This window comes from Zootermopsis nevadensis, unplaced genomic scaffold, assembly GCF_977971745.1.
Source record: "Zootermopsis nevadensis isolate Lab colony 2312 unplaced genomic scaffold, Znev_1.0 Znev_ptg000030l, whole genome shotgun sequence".
NCBI classification, from domain to species: Eukaryota; Metazoa; Arthropoda; class Insecta; order Blattodea; family Termopsidae; genus Zootermopsis; species Zootermopsis nevadensis.
In genome coordinates, this window is record NW_028259162.1 from 375,166 (window position 1) to 402,656 (window position 27,491).

The window sequence follows — 27,491 nt, forward strand, 5'->3', positions numbered from 1 at the left end:
TGAGCGTCGATGGGAAGATAATATTAAAATTGGCGGGCTCTTGTGAACACGGCAAAGAACCCTGTGGTTCCACAGAGGCGGGGGGAGGGGCGACCGTCTTCTCAAGTATGGAGCTGTTACTTACACGAATAACGTGAAGTATTATTTTGGAAAGTTCTGTTTGTCATCCGCTAGAAACCCAAGATTTGGACGAAACTGCGGCTCGGCCGCGCTGATACAGTATCCTGGCAGGACACGTGACTCAGGTACCGTAATGCTAAAAAAATGAGTCCCCATGGCAAAGAAAACACAGCACATCACGTATCCATGACAACGATCAATTGGTTTTACGCTGTTTTCGGAGAACCACACAAACACATTCGCCAGGCCAAATGCGAACTTCATGAATGTCGCAGATCAGAACACTTTTGGGGCAGCTTCGTATTTGAGAGCAAAGGCTGAGGAGACATGAATCAAGTTGAACTGTACCCATCGCGGAGACAAGGAAACTGCCCAGTGGAGCGTGGAGGCTGTCGTGAGCAGCGTAAGATGGGGGCGCTGACGGACAGATCGTGCAACAATTAGCTTTATCTTGCATCTCCCCGTCGCCTCCGAACAGCCGAAAAACAACCCATACGTGCGCAACAATGCCTGCTATACAGCGTGTGCCTGAACATGGGCCAACAGCTTCCGCCTCCAATTAGTAATCTCTGTAACGACCAGTTTCAAAATTATGTTCCGCCCACCTCAACAGACTGATTAAAACGGAGTACAGGACACACTTGAAAAGAAAACTCGCGTAAATATACTTTTCTTTGCGATTCTGTATGTCTGCCTTGATTTCTGCAACACCCTGTATATCAGTGCTCAAAGACAGTTTCACTCAGTACGTGGCAAGGGTCCTTACACAGACATGGTTTCATACCCCCTTTTTTGTGAGGCGAAATTCTGTGGTGTGCCGCCATGTGTCACTGACAACTTACGGCGTGCCGAGGTTGATAGAAGGTTGCGGAACGCTGCCATATTCAGTCACAAATCTGTCAGTTCAAGCCGATTACATGTGTTGGTAAATAGAGAGTTCCGGGGTTGAGAGCAAAAAGGAAACTTCGAGTTCCTGAGGACACCAGGAAGGCGATCGCCTCAGTTTCTACGAGCGACTCAAGGCCTAGTTCAGCATCGTGACCTTTCATCTGTTTACTTTGGTTACATAAATTATCAAACACGCACCTCAGAGGTCGTGACGCGATACCCCGTCAGAGCCCACAGCTTGCAGAGACACTGAAAAATTGTTGATCAGTTGTTCCGATGTAATTTCTGGTATAAAATAAAATAACAATAAAGTGATGATCATTATTATTTCAACTTCACTTTCCGCGAAGGCAGATGGACCAGTAATAAATCAAATTGCCCGTGCATTGAAACCATTCTTTAACTTTTCCTTCCTCAAAACGGATTCTTAAGAGCAAACGAAAATTGTTATATCTCCCTATAATTACTCGAACGATACTGCAGCGCCGCACGAGTCCTGTGGCAGGATCACGTACTAATAACAAGGTGCACCAAACAACTGCAATTACAAGCGCGCATCCTCACGCCCGCTTCGCACCTGCGCCTCCTCGACGTGTATAATTTGGAGCTCGACTTTCATGTTGGTTCCACGACCCAACTGCAGGGACGAACGGTTACATCCTAACGCACGTTATGCGACCCCGAGCTGGCACGCCGACCACAGGTTGCCCAACTTGTTCGCTTTAATTCCGTACTAATAAGGCGAGCCCAACCTCTGATGGTTCCCAATTTGTCTGCAACACAACACACTTCGTTTCGTAAGTCCGGTGTCCCTTCAGGAAATGATAAGAGACAAGCAAAATTCTTGGGATAACAAGCACCAAGATTACATCTAAGAAGCAAGGTCAATGCCACACGCAGCTACAGCCTTATTGCGACGAGTGCCATACGACAGAACAGACACTCCTCGCCACAGAGCTTCAGAGGTTAAAACGCCCTGCGAACTTGTTCACAGGCCCCGTTATCAACCTCGATGCTGGAAAAGGAGCTTCTTCAACACGAGCTCAATAACTCAAACATTTATCTGTAATCACATATGCAATCTGCACATGCAGACAGGCGGGAATTAATTTAAATTATTTTTACTTCTAACTAGACACTTGGCCACGTTCACTCGCATAAACAAATTAGAATGGTTACGCGGCTGACCAATTCGTTAGAAAATAAATAATAGCTGAACAAATGGAACTAGGAAAAGATGAAATTTTCTCACACGTGAATCCATACTGAAAGCTGCCGGCTCCATGAGAGGCCAGACACGTAGGTACGCGGGAATATGACCACCATTCAGAGGTCACGCGTACCGCAACTCGCTACTCATTTGTTTTGTTGTTCGTGACGTGAGAGAGTCGTCAGTCAGCACATGCAGAAATCTGGCACCGCCTGTGAGGTCCGCAACCCCCCTGACGACACCCCGACCCCGCAGTGACGCACGGCTCCGGTACACTCGGTGCATGCAGATGAATGCGATACGGCAATGGGAACAGAACCTACATCCTTCAGCAGGTGATCACGGCCGATCCGCTCCAACTTTCGCCTTTCGTGTCAGCTGGCAAGGTCGCCTTTCGCACCGCGGTTGTTTCAAAAGCGAACCGAACCACAGCAGAGCTGGGAGCTCGGACACAAACCAGCAAACAGCCTTTTAGCCACGTTATTTGAGGAACCAATCGCAGTTGAGAATGAGATTCATACGAAACGCAGAGTTATCGCCGTCACGTGACCTGCTATTGATTTCCAGGCCAGTGCACTGCAATCCGAGCAGCCCGTTTCATTAAATTCAGAGTAGCGTGGAGCCTTGACCCAGTAGCCGCCTCCGCCCAAGTGACCCTTCACTTACGGCCGACCGGCCTTACGCTCGTCTCCCAGTACACCCACAAAATCAACTGGCAAACTCAGGCCACCATCCTGGCGTTCTTGACAACGGGGCATCTGAAGTGGCCGCTAACTTCTAAACAAAGTCCTTTTTGAGAAGCTCAGTTGGTCAAGAAAGTCCCCTCATTCTGTGGAAATAAAGTTCATCACCGTGTTCACAAGAGCCCGTCAGATCTTCAACTCTTCTTCATGAAGACCCATTTTAATATTATCTTCCTATCTGCGCCTACGTATTCCGAGTCGCCTCTTACCTTAACAAATTTCATCCAGCTTCTAATTCTTCTTAACTTGTTCACAATAACTTTTGTTGAAGAACACAAAATTATGGAATCCCCACCACGCCATCTTTTATCCTCATGCAATGTCTGAACGTTGAACCCAGCACCTAAAATGTCTAATCGGTGATGACCATAAAATCGAGAGAGGAAAAAAATCCATTTTACAAGTTACGACGCGAAGTAGCAGTCCCGTCGTTTAAAAAAAACTCCATATATCTCGAAGAACCACGACGAAACCACGTCAGAATCCACACCGAACGCCGACTTCTCGCTGTCTCGCTGTTCGTTAACGAATGACGACAGATGGCGAGGCGAGGCGAGGCGTTCCGATCCTTGGAATGACAAACCGGCTTACACATTAATTGAGTGCCCGTGAGTGTACTAAGACACATTTGAGCACCGCGCCACGATTTTCGTTCTATAATTACGTCACGATTTAACATTCTCTGTCTCAGAGGAAGGGCAGAGTTTTCCCACGCTGTGGTAATCGATACAGCGATCGATACTACTGACAGTTCATTGAGCCTCCTTCCAGGATCCTGACATTCACTGGGTCACGACCTGAGTATGTGAGTAACTGCAGGTGCACTGATCAATAAAACCACGAGAAACGAGACGGGTGAATGGAGCGGGGAGCTTTGGTACAGGAGAGAACAACTCAGTCCGAGGGTGTCTGAGGACAAACACGACGCTGAGGAGAAAATCTGGTGCGAGGTGGGAGGAACCTCAGATTTGTAGAGCTCACCAAAAATAACTGAACGTTTCGAAAATAAAATCAAGAAACGTTTGATGGGCGAGACACGTAGAAAGAGAGGGACAGATGAGTAATGCGTACAATAATTTTTTCTCGGAGAACCAAAATGGAAGAGACCATATAGCTAGACCTAGGCGTGGATGGCTACTCGATACAGTTGGTGGAAATTGTCAGAAAAAGTTTCGCTTTCTCGAATCTGCAGAGACAAGTTGAAGGCAGGGACGACGAACCTACGGCAAGTGAGTAACACCAACAATTATGCAGGCTTTGTATTTCCATGGCAATATTACTGTTGACACCGCAGAAATAAACACAAATTGCTCTCGGACGAAAATAAATCCTCTCTAACAAGACACTTGTTTCAGATAATAAAATGCCTGAACAAACCAGGAATTTTAATTGTTCAGTCTGAAGCAGACTACAGGCTACGACAAATGCAGCGACGTTTAAAAGATATGGATCTTTCACAGCGACTGAATGCAACGAAATCTTCACCGATGATCAGGCTTATCATTATGGCACGGTCTTCCGACGTTTCGAAGGTTTTCAGTGATTGCCTCAGTCCCTGACGATGGACTAAGAGACAGCATACGAAACGTCAGAAACCCCTTCCACATAGACACGGGTGATGACCCAACAAGATTTCGTCTGCCTTCAGACAGTGATTATAAAACGAAACTAAAAGGATTTAATCACTTCTGTGAGATTGGCGAGGGGGGGGGGAGGAGGAGGTGCTCAAGTTCCGCACCTGCGATTCTACGAAGTGCCGAATGTCTGACGTTGACGAAAAAACAAACGCGAAGAGCGGATAAGAGCAAAATGGGTTTCATCGGTAAGGTCGGAGGACAGCGGATGCTGTACCAAAAGCAAAAAGTAGGCGTTGACGAATGCCCTCGAACAGCATTCGGCAGTGTCCATTATCTCTGGTATATTTCATATACACGACGTTTCGGTAGTTGATTTCCGAGCCCGAGATCCGATCCGGATCGTTGTCAATTCTAGTAGACAAAAACGTTATCAGTATAATGACAACCAATCACCTGAAGGCGGGAGTACAGCCATCTTCCCAAAACGTCGTGTGTCTCAAATACACCTCAGACAATGGCCACTGTCCAACATAGCGTTGCCACAAAAGAACAATTGTCACAAACCCTCACAGAATCATGTAAACATCGTAAGCCAATTCGATAACAGTGTCGCGGTGTATTCGTCGTACTCTTAACAGGATTTTCATGGAGATACTGAGGAAGACCACGAAAGTCCAATGAACATATAAAGAATATAAATTAACGCGATGAATCGAAATATTCTGCACAGAGGCTTCGAATGCCAGGGGAAGTCCGCATTCATCTGAGCTTCTGGGCAGATCTTGAACAGAGCCGTTCCCACGCTCGGAATCATTATGGCTCCGAACTACGTGGCCGTGGAATTTAGGAGTTAGGAAAATGAAGTCTTTTTGTGTTTCTACACATTGTCTTTGTAAAACCCGGCCTTGCTGTAAATTCCCAGGCGAAGGGAAAGAATGAAGACGCTGTTACGGCTTGTGACCAGCAACTGTTGCCATGGCAACTGCTGCGTTGCACAGCCATGCGGTGTTAAGTGCTCAACACTTGCGTATCTACACGCATCGCAGTCTGACGAGCGACTTCATCTCTTGCCCGCAGAGCGGACCTGCGACGCCTTCGTCCGTCGCTCCATTTTGACCGAGCGTCCTGCGATGCAGTCTCTTACGTAAGCTTAGAAACAAAACGCACGCTTCGCTGCAAACGGAACTTGCTACACGAATAAGAGCAACATGGGAGTTTTAAGCGTCAATCTTCGCATCGCTGTAACAAAGGCCACTTAAATAAACACCATCCGCCTCATGTAACGGGGTCTTCTTTCGGCCCAGACTCCAAGAAGGCACCGAAACAGACAAGTGCCGGGAGAAAAGCTAGACGGAATGGGGATGGAAACGAATTTCGTTCTAATGGCAGAAAAAACGTCGAACATGTTGCAAGATTCGGAATAATTTCGAATTCTACGTTCTATACAATCCCCAGGAACGTGCGTGCGTACGTCCACTAAGACACAACGCTTATCAAAATGACGACAACTCTGAAGAAGGTTTCGCGCGCACATCCGGTTCCAAATTTCGTCGACATTTGAAGCACTTCCTGTGTTTGAATTCGGAGCCAATGTTACGGAAAAAAGTCACAACCAACCAGTAGCAATGCTGCCAACTTTCTCGTTTTCAAAGCCGCGAGGAAGGACTTACTCCACTTCTGCTTGAAGAAAACTCGTCTGCTTAGTGCGCTTGTACGCACATGCCAACGTTTCGGGAGAACATACTGCCTCCATCTTCAGGGACTGAGCACACACGACGTTGTAAACCAAAAGGTCAACACTGTCATCAGTGCCCTGAGAACCTGAAATCTCAGGCAAAGGATCTGTAGTTTAGATGGGCACTTCGCTATACGCGGACACCCGCGACGCGATGACAGGAGAAGAAATGGCAACATCGTCTCCCCCCCCCCAAATACACAGAAATACGCGACACACCCAAATCACACGCAAAACTCAGCTTATAAGAAATTCGTGTTTGCACTGATACCAACAAACAAATTAAAAAGACGGAAGACAGGTGGCCAGGGGGAGGGGGGTTACCTTGCCGTGACCCCTTCTCGCGGCGGGGTCATGTCCCAGGCTCACACGAACACACCTAACAGAAAAAAGTACACGGCAACTTCTATTCATAATTTATTCGAAGTACATACCTACGAATTATGAGGAAAACGCCATATTGGATGTCGTGTAATTTGGTGAGGTCATCTTCATGTCCAGTTACTGTACAGTTATAATCAAAAGTTGGCATGCGAATATCCTCAGGCGATCGAAACAAGAGATGTTACGTTGTGCTGGTATGAACAGCGGTCCAGGTCGTTCAGATTCGCTACTCGGTGAGTTTACGCCTGGTCTTATGCGTCCTGAATAGAATCGTTAAGCCGGGGACAAACGCGAGACGGCAGGAAGGGTGCGTGGCAGGTGGACACACCGAAGAAAAACACGGAAATCCTATCAGGACACCTTCCGAAAGCGACGCAGAAGCGTTAGTTCCTTCAAGTTCGCAAGCGCTATTAATGTCTAATACGGTAGTGCCAATGTGACGGAAACAATCCTGGGCGTCTTCGGAATCTGCGATAGGAAAGTCAGTCGATTTAAGTCTGCAAGTGACCAAATCAAGTCTATGGTCTGTTACTACACATTTTTTTCACAGGTAACAGGAATTTAAGAAGTAACGACTAAACATGTCATCTGACGACGGCGGACGTAACTGCTGAAGTCTCCTCACCGACGAGGAAAACTATTAGTTTTACCTGGAACACTTTATACGTGGATTTCAGGACGCCTCTGAATCTCGGAAGGCATTTCAAAGGAGTACAATCTCTCAAGCAGTCACTTCCTGCAAGACCGTGCGGTAATACGAACGTAGGCAGAGGCCTGGTGCCTCGCCTGGACAAATTCGTGAAGCTTGCCCGGCGGTATGTCAACACACCAACTGTACGCAGACGCACCGAAGCCGATTACCCGAACAACCTCGCTGCCTCTCCTGGACGCATAAACATCGAGTGCAGCTTCACAGCGCCTGTGGTCCGCGCTTTTGTCTCGGGCTGTACCTGGGTGGAGCTGTGCATGTGAAGATGTTCCTCTTATAGCAATATCCTTCTCTTCCTGATAGGACGGCTTGCTCAAGGTCAACGGGGTCACCGGCAGGTGTGGCCGCGGGAGGGTCACACAAAGGTCACGTCGCGTCATATTTCTCCCGATCGCATGCGCGCGAGACCATCTTCCTTTCCCAGGCGGCCGTGACTAGGCCTTTTCACGGCGTTCTTGACGAAGACCATGTTCCGGCTGCTTCGAGACCAGCTCGTCTCTTTTGTCTCGAGAGCCGAGCACTCGCCCAGGATGAACGCATTCGGCCGCTTTCAGACAGACGTCATGTACCTGCAGGACCTCACGGCAATGCCATTCCGAAAGCCAAAGCGACAACAGACACACGTGCGTGGCAAGGTTCGCGCTCCGGCCGACTTACCACGGGTTCCCACTGGCTCTAGGGAGGCGACGAACAGAAAAATCTCATCCCAGATCACCCAGAAACTATTACTGGCTACTACTCTCGTGGCAAGTTTCAACATAACTCAGCACAAAGTTACAACATCACGAATACCCAAGATCCATCTTAATGTTATTTTTATCACCTCAGGGGCCTTAAAAAGCGGCCGTCTTTCACGAGATAAAAGGCTGCATGATGCTCTTCCCTGCCCTAGCTACACGGCTAGCCCACCACATCCTCGACAGGCGTAGGCCAACGAGTCGCATCTGTGTGACGTCAAGAACGACTCTCTGGCGTGATGACGGGAAAGTGGCGCCACGCCCGGGGGCCCTGTGTCTCGACGTGGGGGCAGGAACGCCATGCCATCCTGACAGCGCGATCAGCTGTTGTCCCCGAAGGCCGGGAGCGCGAAGTTGCAAGTACCAATTCTGAGTGACGACTGGTTGTACTTATAACCAATTACCACAAATTCTACAAGGCATAAACGGAACACAGCGGATTCTTGCAACCCATAAAAGTCTTTGCAAGCAGAACCTTATCTGGGATATTTATGACCTTGAAGATTTGTATTGGTTCTGTTTTGCAAAATGTGTTTAACAGTTAGTCATCACTAATTCACAGCAGTAAATACTTCTTACACGTAATCGGATGCAATCATTTCTGTTTTAATCGGACATGTCCATTACATCAACTGCCCACTTTCAGGAACCATCTGAGCAGCCGAATGGCAAAAAAAGAAGAAGAAGAAGAAGAAGAAATGGCATCTCTAAAAAAAAAGCTGAACACGTAGGTGCAAGAACGGCACATGTTCCTGCTGAAGAAATGTCTAGACTTGCGCGACAAAGCTGCACGCACGAGGGCCCACCGTCTACGCGAGATACGAAGCTTTCGACCGCGTCGCCTTTACGGGCAGCACGCGTAAACAAAATAAATTAGTCGCCAAACTTTCGGCGAAATCCTTCGAGGTGGATGTGGTTATGACTGCGATAAGAAACGCGTTATTTGCAAAGTTCGTTTTGAACATTCCAGCCAACCATCTTCACCAGTTCGTAGAACCCACGCATGAAGCTTTCTAGAATCCCTTCCTAGGAGCGCGTATGCAAAAAGGACAACTGATCATTCCACTTCGCAACGTTTTGCCCACCCCTGACACAATGCACTGTGAATAGATATGCATTGCGTTTCACGCAAAGGACAAATAAAGACGGAGACCAAAATTATGCCCACACAAAAAACGCCTCCGGTCTCGGACAACCTACGACATAATCCGTTGTTGCAGTGGCCCGCGCGATGCCTGTTTATAATTGCATCTCCACACCGTCGCATTACTTCCAGTGCTGACAACTTGACAAGGCTGTAATCGTGTTGGTACCACAGTAGTTACGGGACGTACAAACCGCGCGTACGTGCCCCCCCCCCCCCCCCCACCAAAGCCGCCGCCGCCGTCCTTTCCGCGAACACAGTAAACCACATCCCAAGGTCTACCAGACCGTACACACAGCCATGTACAGAGAGGCGAAATTTACATCTGCCATTATTTGAGCGCCCCGCAAAGGGAAAAGTTACCACGGCAGAGGATGAACGTGAATGGCGGCCCGAAAATCACTTTGCCAACCAACGACCACGGCCCACATAGGCGGGAACACTAATGAAAACACTAACAGGCGAAACGCATAACACGTCATTAAAGAGGAAAGAAGAAGCTGGTATTTGTTAGCCATAAACTTCTTAGCGCAGTATCTTACTTCCAAAGTTCATCGTCGAATAACAAAGAAATTCCGCTGTTATCAACTTCCTAACTTTTTAAGCCCGTCGCTGAAGCCTGTCCTACAGACATCCTAAATTTTTGGATCTCCCAGGCGATACATTTTCAAAAGTCATTCTAATACGTAAACGTCTTGAATAAATTTCTTGTTTGCTGCCAAAACGCAGCCCAACTCGACCATCTCGCAAATCTCCGTCGAGTCGAATTGCCTTGTACTTTCATGAAGTGTGCATTACATCAAATCAAAGTTACAGGTTTCGAACAGAGCCGTATTTTATATAATGGACCCACTTTTACGCGTATCCTTGAGAACACGGTATTTCGCCGGACAAGTTTTAGAACAAACCCCCGAATACGAAATTGTGTCGACAAACGGACTTGCACGTCCTGTGGATATTTACGCTGCGTGCGCATTTCATTTCATGTATCGCATGTACAAGGTGAGAGCACAGCACTCTTGCACGCAGTCGCCGTCAACAAGCAGATTTTGACGTCACGCGGCCGTGTGTCTGCGTTACAGAGATAACACGGCCCTTCTTCCGAGACAAGACATTGTATCAGCTTAATAAACGACATCTAGGCAAAACGTCTTCGCTGAAGAATGGTTATTAGTGAGACAGCACAAAAATAATGCTTACCTTATCAACGAGTGGATTTTGGGCGCACAATAACGCAATGCATGTCGGAGGGGCGCTCCAAGTCCGCTCCCACCTCTTATGAACGCGAATAGAGAACACCGACTCCTCTCTTTTATTTAAAAAAAATAGTTCAGGCCGCTGACGGCAGTTTTTTGGACCCAAGAGGGATGAAAAATGTTGCAACAACTTGGAGCTTCCTGATTTCTACCCTTCGCCAGACGAGCACAAACTCCACATAGATTTAGGAGCCACACCCAGAACATGGCCTACATATGAGGAGTGGAAATCACGTCCACGTACAATATACGTCGACGCTGACGCTGTCATCTGCACGATGGAATCCGAACTACATGGCGCGAATTCTAAAATTACACAACTCAACAGCACACAGATAATCATCCTACGCGCTATTACAGAAACTACACTCACCATGGCAACCGAGAGCCGGGGATTTCTGCAGGCCCGCGCGTCACCAATTATTAAATCAAGAAGGGTGAGATTGGCAGGACATGTAGCGCGAATGACGGGCACGAGAAACGCCTTCAGAATTCTGCCGGAGAGCTTGAAGTGGTAAGGCCGCTCGGACGAGCTTAACACACATGCGAGGATAATATCAGAACGGACATTACTTAAGGGTGTTTATTGGAATCATGTGGCTCAGGACAGGAACCGGTGCTGGGCTGCTCCACGGAGTTTGTTTGTTACCTGCAGAAAAATCTGCGCACACGTAAATGGAGAAATAGGGGAAATCACCCGTCAGGCTTTGAGTAAGCTCGAAATCAAATAAACACAACATTTTTGAAGCCCTCATGGAAGAGACAGACAATAATAGTAAAAGAGTAGAACGTCTTCGGCTTCCGGGATAGTAGGACGCGCCTCACCTTCTCAAGATCCTGTACCAAGTAGACTACAGACTATTATGCAATCGATATGTTGAAATGAGGTCGACCTCGGACTTGGCTAAGCGGCATGCTAAAGGCTGTTAGAAATAAAGGACGGAGCTGCACTCTACCACTGCGGTATTCTAATTTGCCTAATTCCGACTAGTCATGTCGCTGTCTCCCTCCTTCCGGCCTCCGTGGTCATGAGAACATGCGACCAGTACAGAGCGCCTTCTTCACTTCCTCGAAACTCGATCCATCGATCCATCGATCGACAGGCAGAACTCGTTAAAGAGATAAGACTCAATCATAAGAACGCATATTTGTCTTCCGAGAAACTAATGAAGACAGACAGTGCAAACGGAGTGACCGAGAAACGATCCGCGGTATCAGCGCCGTACTTCAACCATCATCATCAGTAATACTGTCTCATTGCAAAGCGTAGCCAAACCAAACAGCAGTGATGGCAAAATAAACTGAAAATGGTAGCTAATTCTTAATTAATTTCGCATGCCGTAATGCATTACTCAATCATTCACCCGGTAGAAATCTTCATCGTCCATGAGCGCTTCCTGGAGGAGACCAAGAGAAATCCAGTTACCTAAGACAACTGAACCACGGACATCTAGAATTCCAGAAGCATAATGGCGCCGAGTATTATATTTATACCTTTTTGTGTACACAGCAGGTACAATAAGAGAGAAATAAAGTTCACAACAAATCTGTTTTGTATTGGTCACGTTTTATAATGAAGAGATTGTATGAGAAAATTATATATGAAACGTCTTGATAACGGAGCAACCATTTTGTACGGATAAAAAGAAGACGGAAACAAAATGGCACTGCACACTGATGACGCAAACTTATTAAAGTCCCATCTGTCGGAATAAACCTCAACACAATCCATGGTACGAGCAGCACCATCGCAGCGGTCAGCAGAACAAACACAATCCAGTCAGGTTACCTTCGTGGCCAATTTGTGTATATGCAAAACTGTTCACAGCGAACCACGCGGCAAATGTACCGAAATAAATGATAATTACACTGACAGAGAGAGAGAGACAGAGCGACTCCGCCATGATTATGCAGTTTGACCTCCAGCAAACGGCCATGTTAATCAATATTCCTGGTATAAGGACAGACAAATGAGGGCCTCGAAACAGTTATCTCGTGTTCCCCGAGCCGCCATCAAGTTCCAACTAGCATTCGCGAGGCATGACTTCGATTTCCAACATCATGGCTAATGCTTTTCTGACCGCTATTAACAGTGGGGTAATAAATCAGCTCCTCGAGAAATTCCCATAGTTATAAAAAATAGAAACCTAATTCAACGACGTTCACGTTTTCCCAACATATTTCTTCGAGATCCATTTCAATATCAACTTCTAAACGACGTCTTGGTCAGCGAAGTAACGTTCCTGGGCAGTCTGAAACGTACTCAATCAATGAACCAACTTCCTTTGTAGAAGATCTTCATCCGGGACAGTCGCTCAAAACCCGTGACACCTCGAAAGTTCGTCACTGCGCCACGGAAGCCCCACGTCACGATAATCCAGTTCAATCCAGTTCAACAGAGAAAACACATAACAAAACAGTTTTTGGTTTACAAACTGAATCTCCGAGAAACCAGTCTGCACTTTGCCAAATTAACTGGGCAACAGAAACGATACCTCGGACGGCGTCGCCCAACTGCTCGCGGGGGGGGGGGGGGGGGGGGGGGTGACCGCTGGGTTCTAGTGATACCACCCCCAACCCGAAACCTGCCATCCAGATGTTCTAGCGGTCAGCGCTCACAGAGACATGGAGGAGTGTCAAACGAGGCCATCCATGTACCATACAACAGCACGAGCTATCGGCACGGAATGCAACTCACTTCCTTGAGAGCTATTAGCACTTGTTCTGCTTACTCACGCACACAAGGACGCGTGTCTCAGTCGCGAACCTGGATTGTTCGCAAGTTTTGGTTCAAGCAGTCGATTACCGGCGGCGAGCCACAGGCCACCCTCCGGGCGGAGAAACGTTACTTCCCTCACCAACCAACATGTTCGAGGCAGTTCCGCGAGGGTACCACGGCCCCCCGCGCGGGTCAAAGCGTCACCGAGCCGGCTGGATACCTTCTGCGAGGTAACAGGACACACACAAGTGTCACGAATCTGTAGAGGGAGTGGAGGTTACTGAGTGACTGCACATTGCCTCGTGAAGTGGTTTCGAAACGTCGTGAGGTGGCAATGGTACTGCACACACAGACTGGTTTCAGAATAAACAGCAAAACACCTCCTAAACGCCATCAAACGGCGATGTAATGAAATGTGCTTTGCACGAAGTAGGCATTGGTTTATTAATTATAATTCCAATGAGACGTGTCCCTTGAGAAGCTGAGAAACACGTTGGCTGTCACTTCCTTGCAGACACGTGTGCTGACTGGTACGACACACTTTCGGAAGCTTTTTGTTACACAGCAAGGGAATGAACAAATCGGGTTTCTTTTTTTAAGTTCTTCAGTTCACTCTCAGAACCACGGCGTCTTTGAACACCGCGTAGCTCTGTAGCCGGGCAACAGACCTTCAGCCCTTTGCAGTTTCCTTTCGTTCAACGAAGGACTCGCGCGGCTGACAACGTCCTGGGGCGTCATCTGTGCGTGTGTGTGTTCTTCCGGGACTGCGCTCAACAGGAAGACGAAACATTCCCTTCAGCTTCAACCGGTACCGGAGGACCGAGCATCCAGCCTCAAAGGGCGTAGCACAAGGACCCTTCTTCACCAGGAAACACTGGGCACAACGACGCTCAGCGCTGTGTTTCGAGACGGTTCAGCACTGCCAATACAGACACAAGTCACCTGACACAAAACCGGTTCAGACCCTCACAATCTGTGTGTTTCGGCCAAACACTATCGTTACTTCTTGAGAAGCTGACGGTCGCCAGCCTAGTCAAGAAACTGAACCTCGTTTCCTGCATTGAGGCCATTGCTCTCTTGAACGAGTCAAGATAAACTAAACCCACAGTCTTATTTACCTAAGATCCACTTTAATATTATTCTCCCACATATGCCTAGGTGTTCTAAGTGCCCTCCTCGCTCGTGGCTTTCAAAACAACATTTTGTACAAATTTCTCATCTCCCCATGCGCGCTACACCTCATCCTCCTCGATCTAATTGCCATAATGATACTCGGGGAAGAGTACACAATTTGAAGTTCGTGGTTAAGCAGATTTCCAAAAATTCCCTCAGCACCTTGTCTTATAACTTACGGTCCTAAACGGAACTGGACAAAGTTTCATTTAATGCAGTGCCAAGACTTCATCGTTGACGCAAATTTGTCCATGCTCTTTGAACAGAAGATACCTTAAAAACGGTTTGCTGAAGTGACATGCAGAATCCTAACACGGATCACTTCCTTAACAGCAGGCTCAGCTGTGCGCAGGCGCGTCAGCCCCAGCACGGCCCAGCTGACCCGCGGTCACGTGTTTGACCCTGCCTCGGGACGAAGAAGATCCCGTACCAGAACCTGTTTCTGCTGGGAACAAGAGACATCGCGTGGCGCACTCGCGGTCCCGAAGGTTTAAAACAACTGGCAACGCTTGGGAGCACGAGCGAACACTGTGAGACCCGTTCTGGGTCCGTGGGAACGTCTTACCTGGGTAGGTGAGGCCGTTGGTGGGCAGCTGAGGGTTGTACCGGGGCACCTGCAGGACCACTGGGGCCTTCACACTCAGGTCCACGGGCTCCACCTGCACAGGTGGCCCTGCCGCCTAAAACAAAACACAATCCGATCACTGCACTGTCGAACACTGAGGGATCCGCTTTCTGGACCACACTGTGGCAGAGACCAGTAGCCAATCTGAATGTGTAATGGCGCCATTATTAATGCGGTTGTCATTTGCGAGGATGGTGCAGAAACCACGAATTTCCGCACCGCGGGGAATCCAACACCACCTGGCTTCAATGCGGTTGTTCACCTCTGTTCGTCACAAAAATGCTAAATCATCCGGCATATTTCATTATGTCTCATTCACGTACTTGTACTGCTCTCACGTATTCAAATACGCAAAGCCACAATTCGCTTCACGCATGTCGACTGACGACGCGGTCAAACAGCTGAGATTTCAGGTTCTCACGGCTCCCTTCTGGCATGTGCCGTGTGGTCCGCGCAGATATGACCGACGTTTCAGAAGAGATCGCTGCTCCTCTGAAACGTCGGTCGAAGACCTACCAGATTGCACGAGACAACTACCCAGAAGACAGCCATCTACATATTCGTCGTCATGATCACCGCACGGTCCTGCACGCAAACAAGATTTCCGCGGTTTATATCTTGAACTGTCGCGTGCATTTTTCATCGTGGAAACGAAGGGTCCGGAGAACAAGGCATTCTTTGGCTACACACATTCATCCCACCTGCTCGTTGGAGAGTTATAACCCCGTCAGGTGGCACGGCAGGCCCACAGCCAAGTTGTAGATTGGGCCTTCGGGTTCCGGAGAATAATTGAGTTCCATCAGACTTTCTATTACTGTACTTCATTACGCAAATGACGTATTAGTTCGCACCTTCGAACCCGCGGTGGCTGGATCGAGTAGGCAGATCTGTTATCGATCGTCTCTGCTGGATGTATGAACGCACTCGTGCATCGGAAGGTCTGAAATGTGAGTTCGCCAGTGGCAAGAGCATTTTTTTTAATCTGGTCACTGCAATTTATCTACGATCCTACAGTACCCAGCAAGGAAAAATAATTCCCTTGGCCAAAGCAATGTTTGCGTGTACCATCCAATTAGGCCAATATTTACATAATAGAGTGGATTAAGTCCGGAAAGTTAAGTGGTTCGACGTCTTTTTCAGGCTGTATAGCGAGTTACCGTGAATAGATTTCGATTAATATCGCAATGAAAGCAATCACAAAAACTTTTTCTGACAGAACAGAAGACCACAGCTTCGTACTCATGCTATGGCTGCCATGACTGAAGTACTGCGTGCTTTTCCTCAGTTGCACTGTAATGTGTGATTCCATTTTACACAAGCAGTTCTCACCACGTCGTTAAACGTGCAAAGAGCCAACCGAACAAATCTTCCAATTTACTTCGGGGACCAACTCGTCATTAAATTAATCGCGAAGTCGGGACACCACATACCAAACCATGAGAGATGAACGGAACTAACAGGGCTTGTCCCAACGCTAACCCGGGCCATGTACAACTTAGGCCGCCCGAGTATCAACAGGGATCTACTGGCTGGATTCCGATGCAACTGGTTACTGTGGCGGTTACCGGGAGAAGTAACTGATCTTCTTGTCCGCCCACTCGGAAGTTCGAAGCAAACTTTCTCAAAAACTCGAAACGAACAGAAAATAGTCCCTTCACACGAAAACTTTTTAAGACATCGTCAGAGTCAAACGAAATACAAATTAGTACAAGCCGTCGAGGGTCCGCTGTTTTTCAAATGAAGGTTTGCCCTTAGGGCACTTCCTCTCAGCTGTGGCAGTTGGGCATTTGGTCCCATTCCCTTCTTGCGGTCGGACAGGGGGTCGGAGGTCACGTGCTATTTGAGTAAAATGCACAACCGATCATTACGAGTGTTGATTACGCCTCATTCGATTTGCAGCCAAATTATGGGTTAAACCTGATCTCAACGTGTGCAATTATTAAGATCAGTCTTTTCTCTTCTCCCAGCGACACCGGTCTGCTCTGGGCTCGTCAGAGAAGGAATTACGAGTCTAAGGAACTTATTTTCGGAAGGATCGCATGTGCCCTTGCAAGGTCCTTCTTACCAAGGAGCTGAACGGCGCACGAAGCTCCCAAGACAAATGTTTGCCTAGTGCTGAAGGAGCCGCATATTTGCGTAGGATGAAATGACGATATTACTCGCAGAAGACGACGACACATAAATATACACAAAAATACGGGGATGGAAAGAACACGTCGACAGAATGCCAAACGAAAAAATGTATCAAGTTGTGCTTGTGGGTATACGGAATGATTTACAGTCCAATTTACATCCAGTTTTATCAATTTTGCCGTCTAATTCCTTTCTCCAGAATAAGTGAGTTAACATGTGATCCGGTTTGGACGTCATGCGTGCACCTCAATTACATGTCCCAGCTATTTATTATTATTGGTACGTTCTGGACCGGTCTCATGGAAAGTGAAAAGATGCAATAAGAAATGCGGACTACTACATTTCTCAATTCAGCCATTGTATTAGCAGCCACGCCTTATGACCAAATACGAGGCAAAATTTATGCTACGCTCGAATTCGTTTGTATAAAAAAAAAAATCTCCGCTGAGCTGATTATCGTTGGCTGTGATTGCAACTATTTCACAATGCGCCCGCTAATTCGTGCGCCAACGTGATTCGAATTGTAATGACAGTTTCAGTTCCGCAAAACAAAGGGTTTGAGCGGAAACACAGGTTGTTTTACGACGTTCTATCAATTGAAGGACGCAATGGATCAGGGTCTTTCCTGACAAACTAACAGTCGCTCAGCTAGTCGAAAAATTCCCCAAGGTTCATTGACGTGTTCAGCCACCGGTCAATATGCTGAGCCATATAAATCTAATCTTCAAACCCATTCCCCTGACACTAATTTTAATATTATTTTCGCATGTAAGTCCTCGGAACAGGTACGAAGCGGCCAAAACTGAACACTGGCCTCGATGCAGCCCGCAACATTTGCAGGCGAAAACGTTATCTGAAGCTGAGCGGAACATCATGTTACAAAACAGCTAATCGAACGTCGAACACGACAGAATTTCACGACGAAGGTCGGTCACGAATGACGGACTCACACGTGTACACACCGAGACGCCGAGCGAACGGTCACCTCCGAATGCTGGTACGGGCCCACGGAGGATTACCAAATTTCCTGGCCAATAACGTATCAGCCTGTGCCTTAACAAAATCTCACATTGGCAGGGCAGAATTATTACGTAAAGAGGCCTTTCTCTAGGTGTGTTATCATTATTTAAAGGGTCAAAAGTTCGAGCTCCGTTGCCGAATGATCTGCGAATCAAACACCTACGTCATGATCACCTCCGATCATCAAAGCATCAAACCACCTAATACAATGGTTAATACGTAACTCGACACTTTTGTAACAACTACCACGGCTTAACAGGGACACGTCTGACGTGTATGACAATGCAATAGAGCTCTGACCTATAGAAGGGACATGACTTTATGTGGTTTACTACCGCGCGAATACGTTAAAAAAGACCCTGACCGTGTTCTTCTCAACCCACCTTGACATATGCAGCGAAGAGCATCATATGGGTTCATATATTACATATTCGGTGAATTAACAATTCAAATCTCAGTGGTAACTATACGTACCAGTATATAACTCTACATTTCGCCCACAAAATAGATCTGTGTATTTCGAATGACTCTCACTGGAAACAGCGATCACTTCCTTAAGCAGCATTAACCAGTTCGTCTTTGTAATGGTGAAGTGCTGTGTTTTCTTATCGGTACGGACTGAATTATTAAATACAAATTACACGAGCTTCGGTACGTAAGGGTTACGTTCAATATCTGGTCGTCATGTTCTTGAGCTGAATGTTGGGCTTACACTACACGGGAATTGATAAATCGTTTTAATCCCAAATTCTACTGTCGAGCTGCATCCACTTAGGGTCGCGCTAAACAGATTTCAACGCCAGCCGCAAATACACGATCCACCCATCCAGTATCTCGTTTCAAATAATAACAACTTTAATGCAGATAGTGTCACGTTTTCCAAACACAAATAAAATTAAAATTAACACTGATTACTATCGTCTATACTTCTCCCAACAGGAGAATAACGAGACGTAAAAATACACAGGGAAGCTTCTGTTCTTCGAGTTGGAGCCGAAAACATTAAATTCTGGTGGTATTTACTTAGAAAAGTGAAGCAGGAAGTCAGTCAGTCATGGAAGTGCGTAATTAAACGCGACTTGGATGCTCACAAGGCTCGATATTTTATAGTTGGCTGGAACAATGAAAGAGAGCCTTCATCTTGCTATTTGTCTAGAAGGAGCCAACAACCGGCTCTGTACCATGGAAACAAGGAAAGGATTGCTCGGCCGAAACCTGCAAAGTGCGCGTATCAGGCCCCAGATTAATTTACAACACAATAAAATCCGCCCAAGGAGCTGGCTGTGGCGCGCTGCACTAAAGAGATCCATCGGAGCGGCTTTAGTTCTTCGGCTGTTTACAAGCAGAACACGTGACTTCGACACTACGCACTCGACGAGATAATAAATTATGAATTCGGCAACGCATCGATGGAAATCAACAACACATGGACTGACAAGTAAACGCAATTCTTGAGACAGCTTAAAAATGTGACCCTAAGACAAACGGGAATCCAAATGGAATCCTCTTACTGTGGGCAACCAATGTCCGTGTGAAAGGACAAGAAATTTGCTTTAGCAACAGAGGAATGTTCTCCTGATGTCGGCCTATGGTTCTACGTGATGCTGAGTTGCGCCCATCGACTGCCTGTAATTGTTATCCCTCAGAATAATATTTTTTTACGTCCAATGGCTTGTGCGTGTGGGTCCGTATCGGCTTCGAGGACGTGAAGTGAGTGGTGACGGGCCATCCGCCACTGCGGAAACCACGGAAACACATGAACAACTGAAGATGGAGTTCTTACCTCTCTGGAGGTGGGATGCATGGGGCTGGAGGCAGGACGAGGCGTGCTCGCTGGCCACCTCTTGGACTGGGACTCGCTCTCATCCTGAAACACAAACAATAATAATAATAATAAGTCCGATAATAGTTATAAAAACGGAGTGAAAATAATAACATAAAACCAAAAAACCCTTCGACTGCCATCGATCGGATGGTCCTCGGTGTTTAATTTCGAAGGAACGTCTCCAGAGTAAACGAACAAAGCTGACAGATGCGAGCACGCGGAAGTGACGAACCTCTTACGACCGGACTGTCCCAGCGCATTTCAAATGCGCCATTGTGTGACGCAGGTGGCGCCTTGACAAATGGCGGCGGTGTCTCTCCGGTGGGAAGGCCACGCAGTCCGTGGCTTCTGAAGAAGGCGCTGCGTTGCCTCGGCAAAAATGAACAGAAAATTATTACGCGATTTTCTGAAAACCAGCATGGACATTGCGTCACTGAATGTCACGAACAGTTCCAACACGGCGACCGCATCGCGTGGTATATGAGATGAAGCTGTCAAGGCGTGTTCAGAGTCAAAACCCACGTATTACAATAAAATGGACTGGTTTCCGGACAAAAATTCTGTGTGCTCAGACCTGCCATGTCTACTGAGAATCAGAAACGTTTAAAAACAATCTCGAAATGTCAAACACAACACGATCGTAATTTTAACTAACACAGCTATTACAATAAGTGATAATTTCAGTCATAAAACATCGGGGGGAAATTTCATGTGTGGTGCCATAGAAAGGGTTTCAAATCCATAACAGTGCGTAGAGTACACAGACAAAATTCCACAAAAGAACCGTGTACGTCGCCACACAATAAAAGCATGCAAAAACATAGATCTAAGATAGCGACATAATTTAACCGATATAAATCTAAAATGTCTTTACATCGTGCGCAAACAGCAGCGACTTCTTAATTATCGAAGTCGGACCTTCGTAAATGAACCCGCGAGGAATCGGGCTTACAGCTGCCTGCACGTTTGTGTGGGGATTTGCATCTTCGGACTGTCCGTCCGCCCGTCCGCCCACTGCCACGTCATCCCACGAACGAGACTGTCCACACACCCGGGTGGAATATTTAACATTCCTTCTCCCAGACAAACAAAAACCTCGCCGTGAAGCGCTCGGGACACTTGCTTCGTTTTCGAGAGGTGCACGGTTCGAATCCCAGCCTGGGTTAAAGCACATTTCCTGACAGCACAGCACAACCAAGGACCTGCAGTCCGCAGACAATGTCGCGATAAAAGAAACCTCTGGTGCCAGGTCGGGAGGTACCAAACCGAGTTCAGTTCATATTACCGGAACCTATTTTTAAAACAACTTTAATATTATCATCGTCTCCCTGTGTTGGTCTCGCAGGTTGTCGGCTTCCAGGAGGATGTTCTCGCAGCTTACCAATCGAACAAATCACGCTCAATTTTCAACCTGCTGTCATAGCAACGTACCTGAATACCAACCCAGGCAGACGAACAACTGAAAGTCTTTGAATTATGCATGCAGAAGAGAGACAGGACACGTTTTATGTAACAGCATCGTTTCATAATCACTGGCGGGTACTGACTGATTTACAGAACCCCTTCTGAGCATGCGCAGAAAGTGTTTCGCAACTCTTAATGACTCTTCTGCTTGGTTGCTGCGTTAAATTATTTATAATTCCCGTTTCGTGGCCTGATTTTGAAACTGTAAACGTAGACGCATTTCTGATCGACGACCAACCACCAGCCTGGTTCGAATTTCTTGTAACGCACAGAGACCTAGACCTGACGAGCAACCCGTTCAGTACGCGAGATAAGACACCGTCCACAAAGCATCTGAACTTTCTCGAGTACTCACTCAGATGTTCGCGCAAGAGCGCGTAGGCACACACACGCAGGAAGTTCCTCTGAACGGAAGGCCGTGAGAACCTCAGAACACACCAGGCGACGTTGCCCACTTCTTCTGGGAGGCCTGCTGCCACAGATGGCATGTTTCTAAGCGAAGAGTCCTGGGTTCGGTCTCGGAAGAGTTACGGTACGCAAATATGCTGTGACCGCGACAAATTTCGCCCCGTGTTCGTTCACACCTAACGCCAATGTAGGCGACAGTCCCATCAGTCAACACAGCGGGCCTTGGCCTTAGGCTTGCAGAGATTAATCGACGTTTCAGAGGTGCTTACTGCCTTCATTATCAGGGCACTCTCATGTTGAAGTCATAATAGAATTCTATTCTGGTGCCAGAATGATGAATTTTGAATTTTAAAATTCTACTACAGAGTTTACGTACAGTCTTCAAATTAATTGGACGTCTGAATGTCGAACTGGGGAAAGGCGACGCTGTCATACCTCAACTTGTAAAATCCCGTTCTTTGCCGGTATGTATGATTTCGGGAAAGTTACATGACAACAAGAAATGTTTTCGAAATAACGAGGGAATTAACTTGAAAACTGTTGCGAGAACAGGTGGACCGAGTTAAAAGACACAACAGACTTACATGAAGTAGGCGTTCTTTACATCCTTCTTCAATTCTTATAATTATTCTGCGAAACATGCTTAGAGCAATAAAGGAACAATAAATTTTATATTTCGGCGACGTACGTAACCCAGCGCTGGGCAATTAGTTTATCGGGTGTAGTGCTGGGGTGGGGGATTGAACCAGACGACAGACGCGCACTTGTAGAAGACACACTGGCCCGGCCTGAGACACAACTGATTAAATGAGGTCACATAATCTCTCATCACATAACAATACCAGGAACTCGCTTGCCCGGTCTCCCTTCACCCGCGGGAATGCGAACCTTGGTATACGCCACGGCGAACGTCGTACGCCTTCGGATCCGGGGACGATCTTCTGTTTCGTTCCGGGGGTCAAAACGAAAAAGAAGGCAATTGTCTATTTTCACAGCGACCCACGTCTCTTCAGGGTTTCTACTGGTCGTAGCAAAGGAATGTGGACCGTACGTGTTGTTTAATGAATTACCGCTTAACACAGAAACAGAAATGGATATATAATTTTACTAATAAATTACCTTAAGCTTGATCGCTGTGATGAAACGTCGGAAATCTCTTATGACACCCCGGGGTTTCGCTTGGCGCTGTTCGGGACTTACTAATGAGTGGCCGGCCATAAGCGCAATATAATATACTGCCGCCTCGTCCTCGGGGCAAGTCTTCGTATCACTGCATACGGCTTCAGCCGGTCAGTAATTTCTTTTAACGCTTCTCCTGTCATCAAACACAATTCTCGACTGAACACGTGAGAATAATCGCGAGCTGCTACTTCATCAATAACGTTCTGATTCCAGGAAGCCTCGGGCAGGAGCCACGTCTGGTGCGGAATCAAACGAGGGCGCCCACACTGGCCGAACACGAACACAAGTCGCGAGCGAAGTGGCGGCGGGCTGTACTTTTCCACCACGCATCAGTTAGTGCCTTCAAGACTGGACCAGCCAGTGCGACACTGCGGTCTCGGCCCTCAACTGGACCCAATTCGAGACCTGACTGCACTACAAATGACGATTCTATCTCGAAGTTTGGCTTAAAAACATTCAACACTCTTATCGGTTTATCTGCAAACCTTTTCAAAAATTACCCTCCTCCCGTCATCTTCAGAACTGAAGATGGAGGCAGTATGTTCCTTCAAAACGATGGTATCTATTTAAACGTCCACACGTCGTTACCACCCAAAAGACCAACAACCGCCGTGAGAACCTGGTAAGAGACGGACTGGGTCCTCGGTTCGATCCCGTGTCGGAGACAGACGATCCTTACTACAAATAGCCTCAACTGCTGAAACAACGTTGTAAAATGACGGAACAAAGACTGGCTGACATATATTGCATTTAATTAATGGAATGAAACAGATACACCACTTACCGCCTTTCCAACAGACGGACCTGGGTCGATACCAGGACACGAGGCGAGAGGAAATGCGCCCTGAAACCTCAGCTGGATTTTAAAGATGAAAGATGAATGCGCGGTCATTTCATTCAGAAAAGTGGGCCTGGCCCTGACGATGTCACCTGCCACGGACCGCAGAGAAGACGCTGCCTCCGACTACGGGCGAGATCGTACGCGGGGGTAAACACAGTTACCGAAGGAAAATCACGAAGCCCCAAGGCAAGGCCAGACAGACCACAGGGCCGGAGCGCTATCTCCACGGCCTCGTGTGATGCTTATCAGCCGGCGTTTAACCTTCACTCGCTCGCAGTTCTCGAATGTAGCGGGCGACTTAATGATAGGTTCCATGGCTGTATCAGTGCAACAGTGGCCTACAGCAAACGCATGCGCGTAACGCCTCGGATATCAACTTTTCGATGCGATCTTTTGAGCAAGGGAATGGGGTGTCGAGTCCAGGGTCGTGTTCGCGCGGCAAACACTTCTTTCAACACCAAATAAAGTACAGCAATTCTAGTTACTTTCTAAATTCACTTCCATGTGACCATAGTTTTGAAAGTAACTTAGTCGTGACGTCATAGGCATACAAGAGAACGTTATGATTATTCAGAGGAAATGAGTAGGTTGGCTCAGCGGTTACTCTCTGGAATTGTGCTTTCAGAAATAACAAGTTCAAACCTACTTATACTTGGAGTTTTTCCTCAGTCTTTCAAACACGACCGCCACTTCCCGAATCCTTCCCCGGCCACCATTCATAATAGTCTTCTCAAGCTATCAGACATTGTACAGACCATGTATTTGAAACTCGTTGTCACGCAACTTAAGACTCAACAAAATCAATCAATCAATCATTACAGAGACTGGAGGTCGTCCAATGGCTATGAATTATTGCGTGCTGAAGGTCTTTTCGATTGGATCTGTTTTATAAATACTGTGATTTACTGCTTCGGTAAGTACCCAAGGCACAGGTGAACTGACGGCTGCAACTTTGCTCGAAACTGAACGCGATCAGGAAGAGGCTGAGATCTGTTGGACGTCACTGAAAAATGGGAACAGGAGAACCCGAGGAAGATCGCGCGAAACACCGAACACAGTCGACTCCAGATGGCAGGTCTTCCTAGAGACATGTGTGGTTGTTGCACACACAGGAAAGGCAGTAAATACACAGGACGGAAGGATGCGGGTAAGCCTCTCAATTCGTTACGACACACCAATTACGGACACCGCTAACAGGTGTGCAGGCTTCTTAATTTCGCGTTTAAAAACCAGCAGACTTGCTACTGCACACCGCATATTCGTCCGTCTATCTACTCATCCATCCATACAATCACCCAATCCAGATGTATTTTTGAAAACGACTGTCCTATCGGAGGCCGCACGGTTTAGCCTGGTAGAAACTAATCGGTGTTTCAGATGTGATAACTGCGTCCATCATCAGGGCGACCGCAACATCCCAAAATACATCAAAAATCAAACGCATTGCATCGAGATACCTGCAGTCCCACAACAGATGTTTTCATCTTGCCAACACAATAAAAGAAAAATATTTATAGTCATGAATGTTACCGAGAGTTGGCCACAAACCGGGGGTGGGGGGTGACGTCATGTATACGAGCTGGATGCTGTAACGCCACGGACACGACTGAGCTAGCCATTGGTTGGGTGTTCACTGCCGTCGGGACACCTCTCCTTGTCTGACATAGTCAATGCCGTTTCTCGTAAGTAGCGTTGTTTATGTGCTGTTAGGAACACGTTGAAATAAATAATTTGCCTTTTACCAGGGAGAAGGTGCACGGACTCGCAATATCATCACTGGCCAAGGTGAAATTTTTCACTTCAGAAGCGGATTTCAACACACACGACAACACTGACACAACTCCAGGCATTTATAATCTCCCTCGTACGTGCTACATGACCCATCCATCTCATTTTATCACCTTCATAACATCTGATGAAGACAGTTCTTCCCGCCTGGGTCCAAATATTCTCCTCGGCATCCCACGCGAACAAGATGGGTGAGAACGGCTCGGAATCCCTGTAAACGCGTACTCAGGCGGATGACTCCTCTTGTCGACACACAGAACGAACGATTCACGGTTGCGCAGCGCTACCCGCAAGCAGGCCCACCTAGTTAGTTAATTAGTTCTTTGTTTTTGTACTAATAAGAACAAAGAATTTTGTAACCAATCTGTGCTTATAATTAGAATGACAACTTCCCTGAGGGTAGGCAGAAACAACTATCTAATCCTCGCTTCACCTACTAGACGTCACTGAAGTCAAACGCAGCGCCATCAACGACCTATTTCGCCTCTAACGCGTCTCAAAATGTCGCCGGCTTAGTCCAACTTCGGCAACTACTATCTCAAGCAACTGCAAAGTCACTTCCATACCCCCCAGACTCATGGCTGTCGCATTGCTTGTTAGCTTATTCAACGACGCTCATTCAACTGTAATCAAATGGGAAGATCACGAGGAATTGTAGAGAAGCGGTCGTCGACTGTTTCCAACCGGGAGTCGCCCGTAGACGATCAACGGCACGTAAATGTCCAGGAGTTCAGCTCGAAGCCTCCGTAATACGATTTACAAGCTTTGCCTGGCGACGGCGAAGTTGTGATATATGAGTAACTGTAATCTGTTCACTCAGATACCGGGTCTCTGAATCCGAATGGATGTGGGAAGAGGAGGTGGGGGGGGGCACTGAGAACCGCTAGTTAACGGGGGGAAACCATAAGGAAACGCAAGACTATGAAAGTTCCCAGGCAGTGCCCGCTCGTCCTTCTGGCAAAGGCAGACTCAAGAGGATTTAAGTCGTTAGGATGTGGAACACGGAGATAAGTTGAGATCAGTCTCGCTCCTTTCGTCAGGAACTGAGTCTTGATATGAATTAACCAAAATTTAGAATTCTGATCGAATGCAAAAAAAAAAACCCTTTACTTTTCAACGCTCCATAAATGTCTACTAGGACGACGAGCGGGCATTGCCTGGGAACCATCATAGCCGAAAGCGTCTGAATGATATTTAAAAATGCAATTCTGCCTCAAAGAAAACACAATCTGGCTGATGTAGTTCATTTTGAAAACAATATGAAACGCATGAACGCATTCCTCCAGCAAAATGCATGGTTACTGAATGTCAAATCACGTTAAACAGAGTCCACTGGGCTTTAAAGGATCAGACACTGCCACAACTTATGAGTGAGTAAGTTAGTGGAACAATTAGGCAGGTCCGCGCCTTTGCCGCGAACATTTTCGGACACTGGCCAAACCCACAAATCAAACACACCGAGTCGAACCTGCAGGCCTCGCTCTGCGCGCGCGCGATGTGTACGCAAGCTTGTCCCAACCTGTACCGCCCGCAGCCCACCAAAGCAGACAATTGATTACTCACGACTTCGGGGCCTCACATGAATTGTCCCAGAAACTGCGAGTCCTACTTCTGCCGATAAACAACGCGGCGATTACTAAGTCGCTCGTAAAAATAAACAACCCTCATATTTTACAGCGCCGCTGGGGTGTGTGTGTCCAGCGATTGCTGATAACCGCTCCGAACCAACGAGTGCCTGTCTTCGATTCCAAGTCGAGTCTCGGTTGCTCAAGAGGCGCCCTCTCGCCGGGAAGACGAGCTGACGCAGCCA

General features: G+C 47.3%; 1 protein-coding gene across 3 annotated transcripts in view; it reads right to left on the minus strand.

Moving 5' to 3' along the window:
* LOC110833080 (Krueppel-like factor 7) overlaps positions 1-27,491 on the minus strand; it is a 102,930-nt gene that overhangs the window by 21,367 nt on the left and 54,072 nt on the right. For all 3 annotated transcript variants that reach the window (XM_022070717.2, XM_022070715.2, XM_022070716.2), the window contains exons 2-3: positions 19,957-20,040; positions 14,961-15,075 (exon numbers count right to left, since the gene is read on the minus strand). In XM_022070717.2, the coding sequence (XP_021926409.1) occupies positions 14,961-15,075; positions 19,957-19,977 (136 nt within the window). In that variant the 5' untranslated portion in view covers positions 19,978-20,040. The remainder of the gene's footprint in view (positions 1-14,960; positions 15,076-19,956; positions 20,041-27,491) is intronic.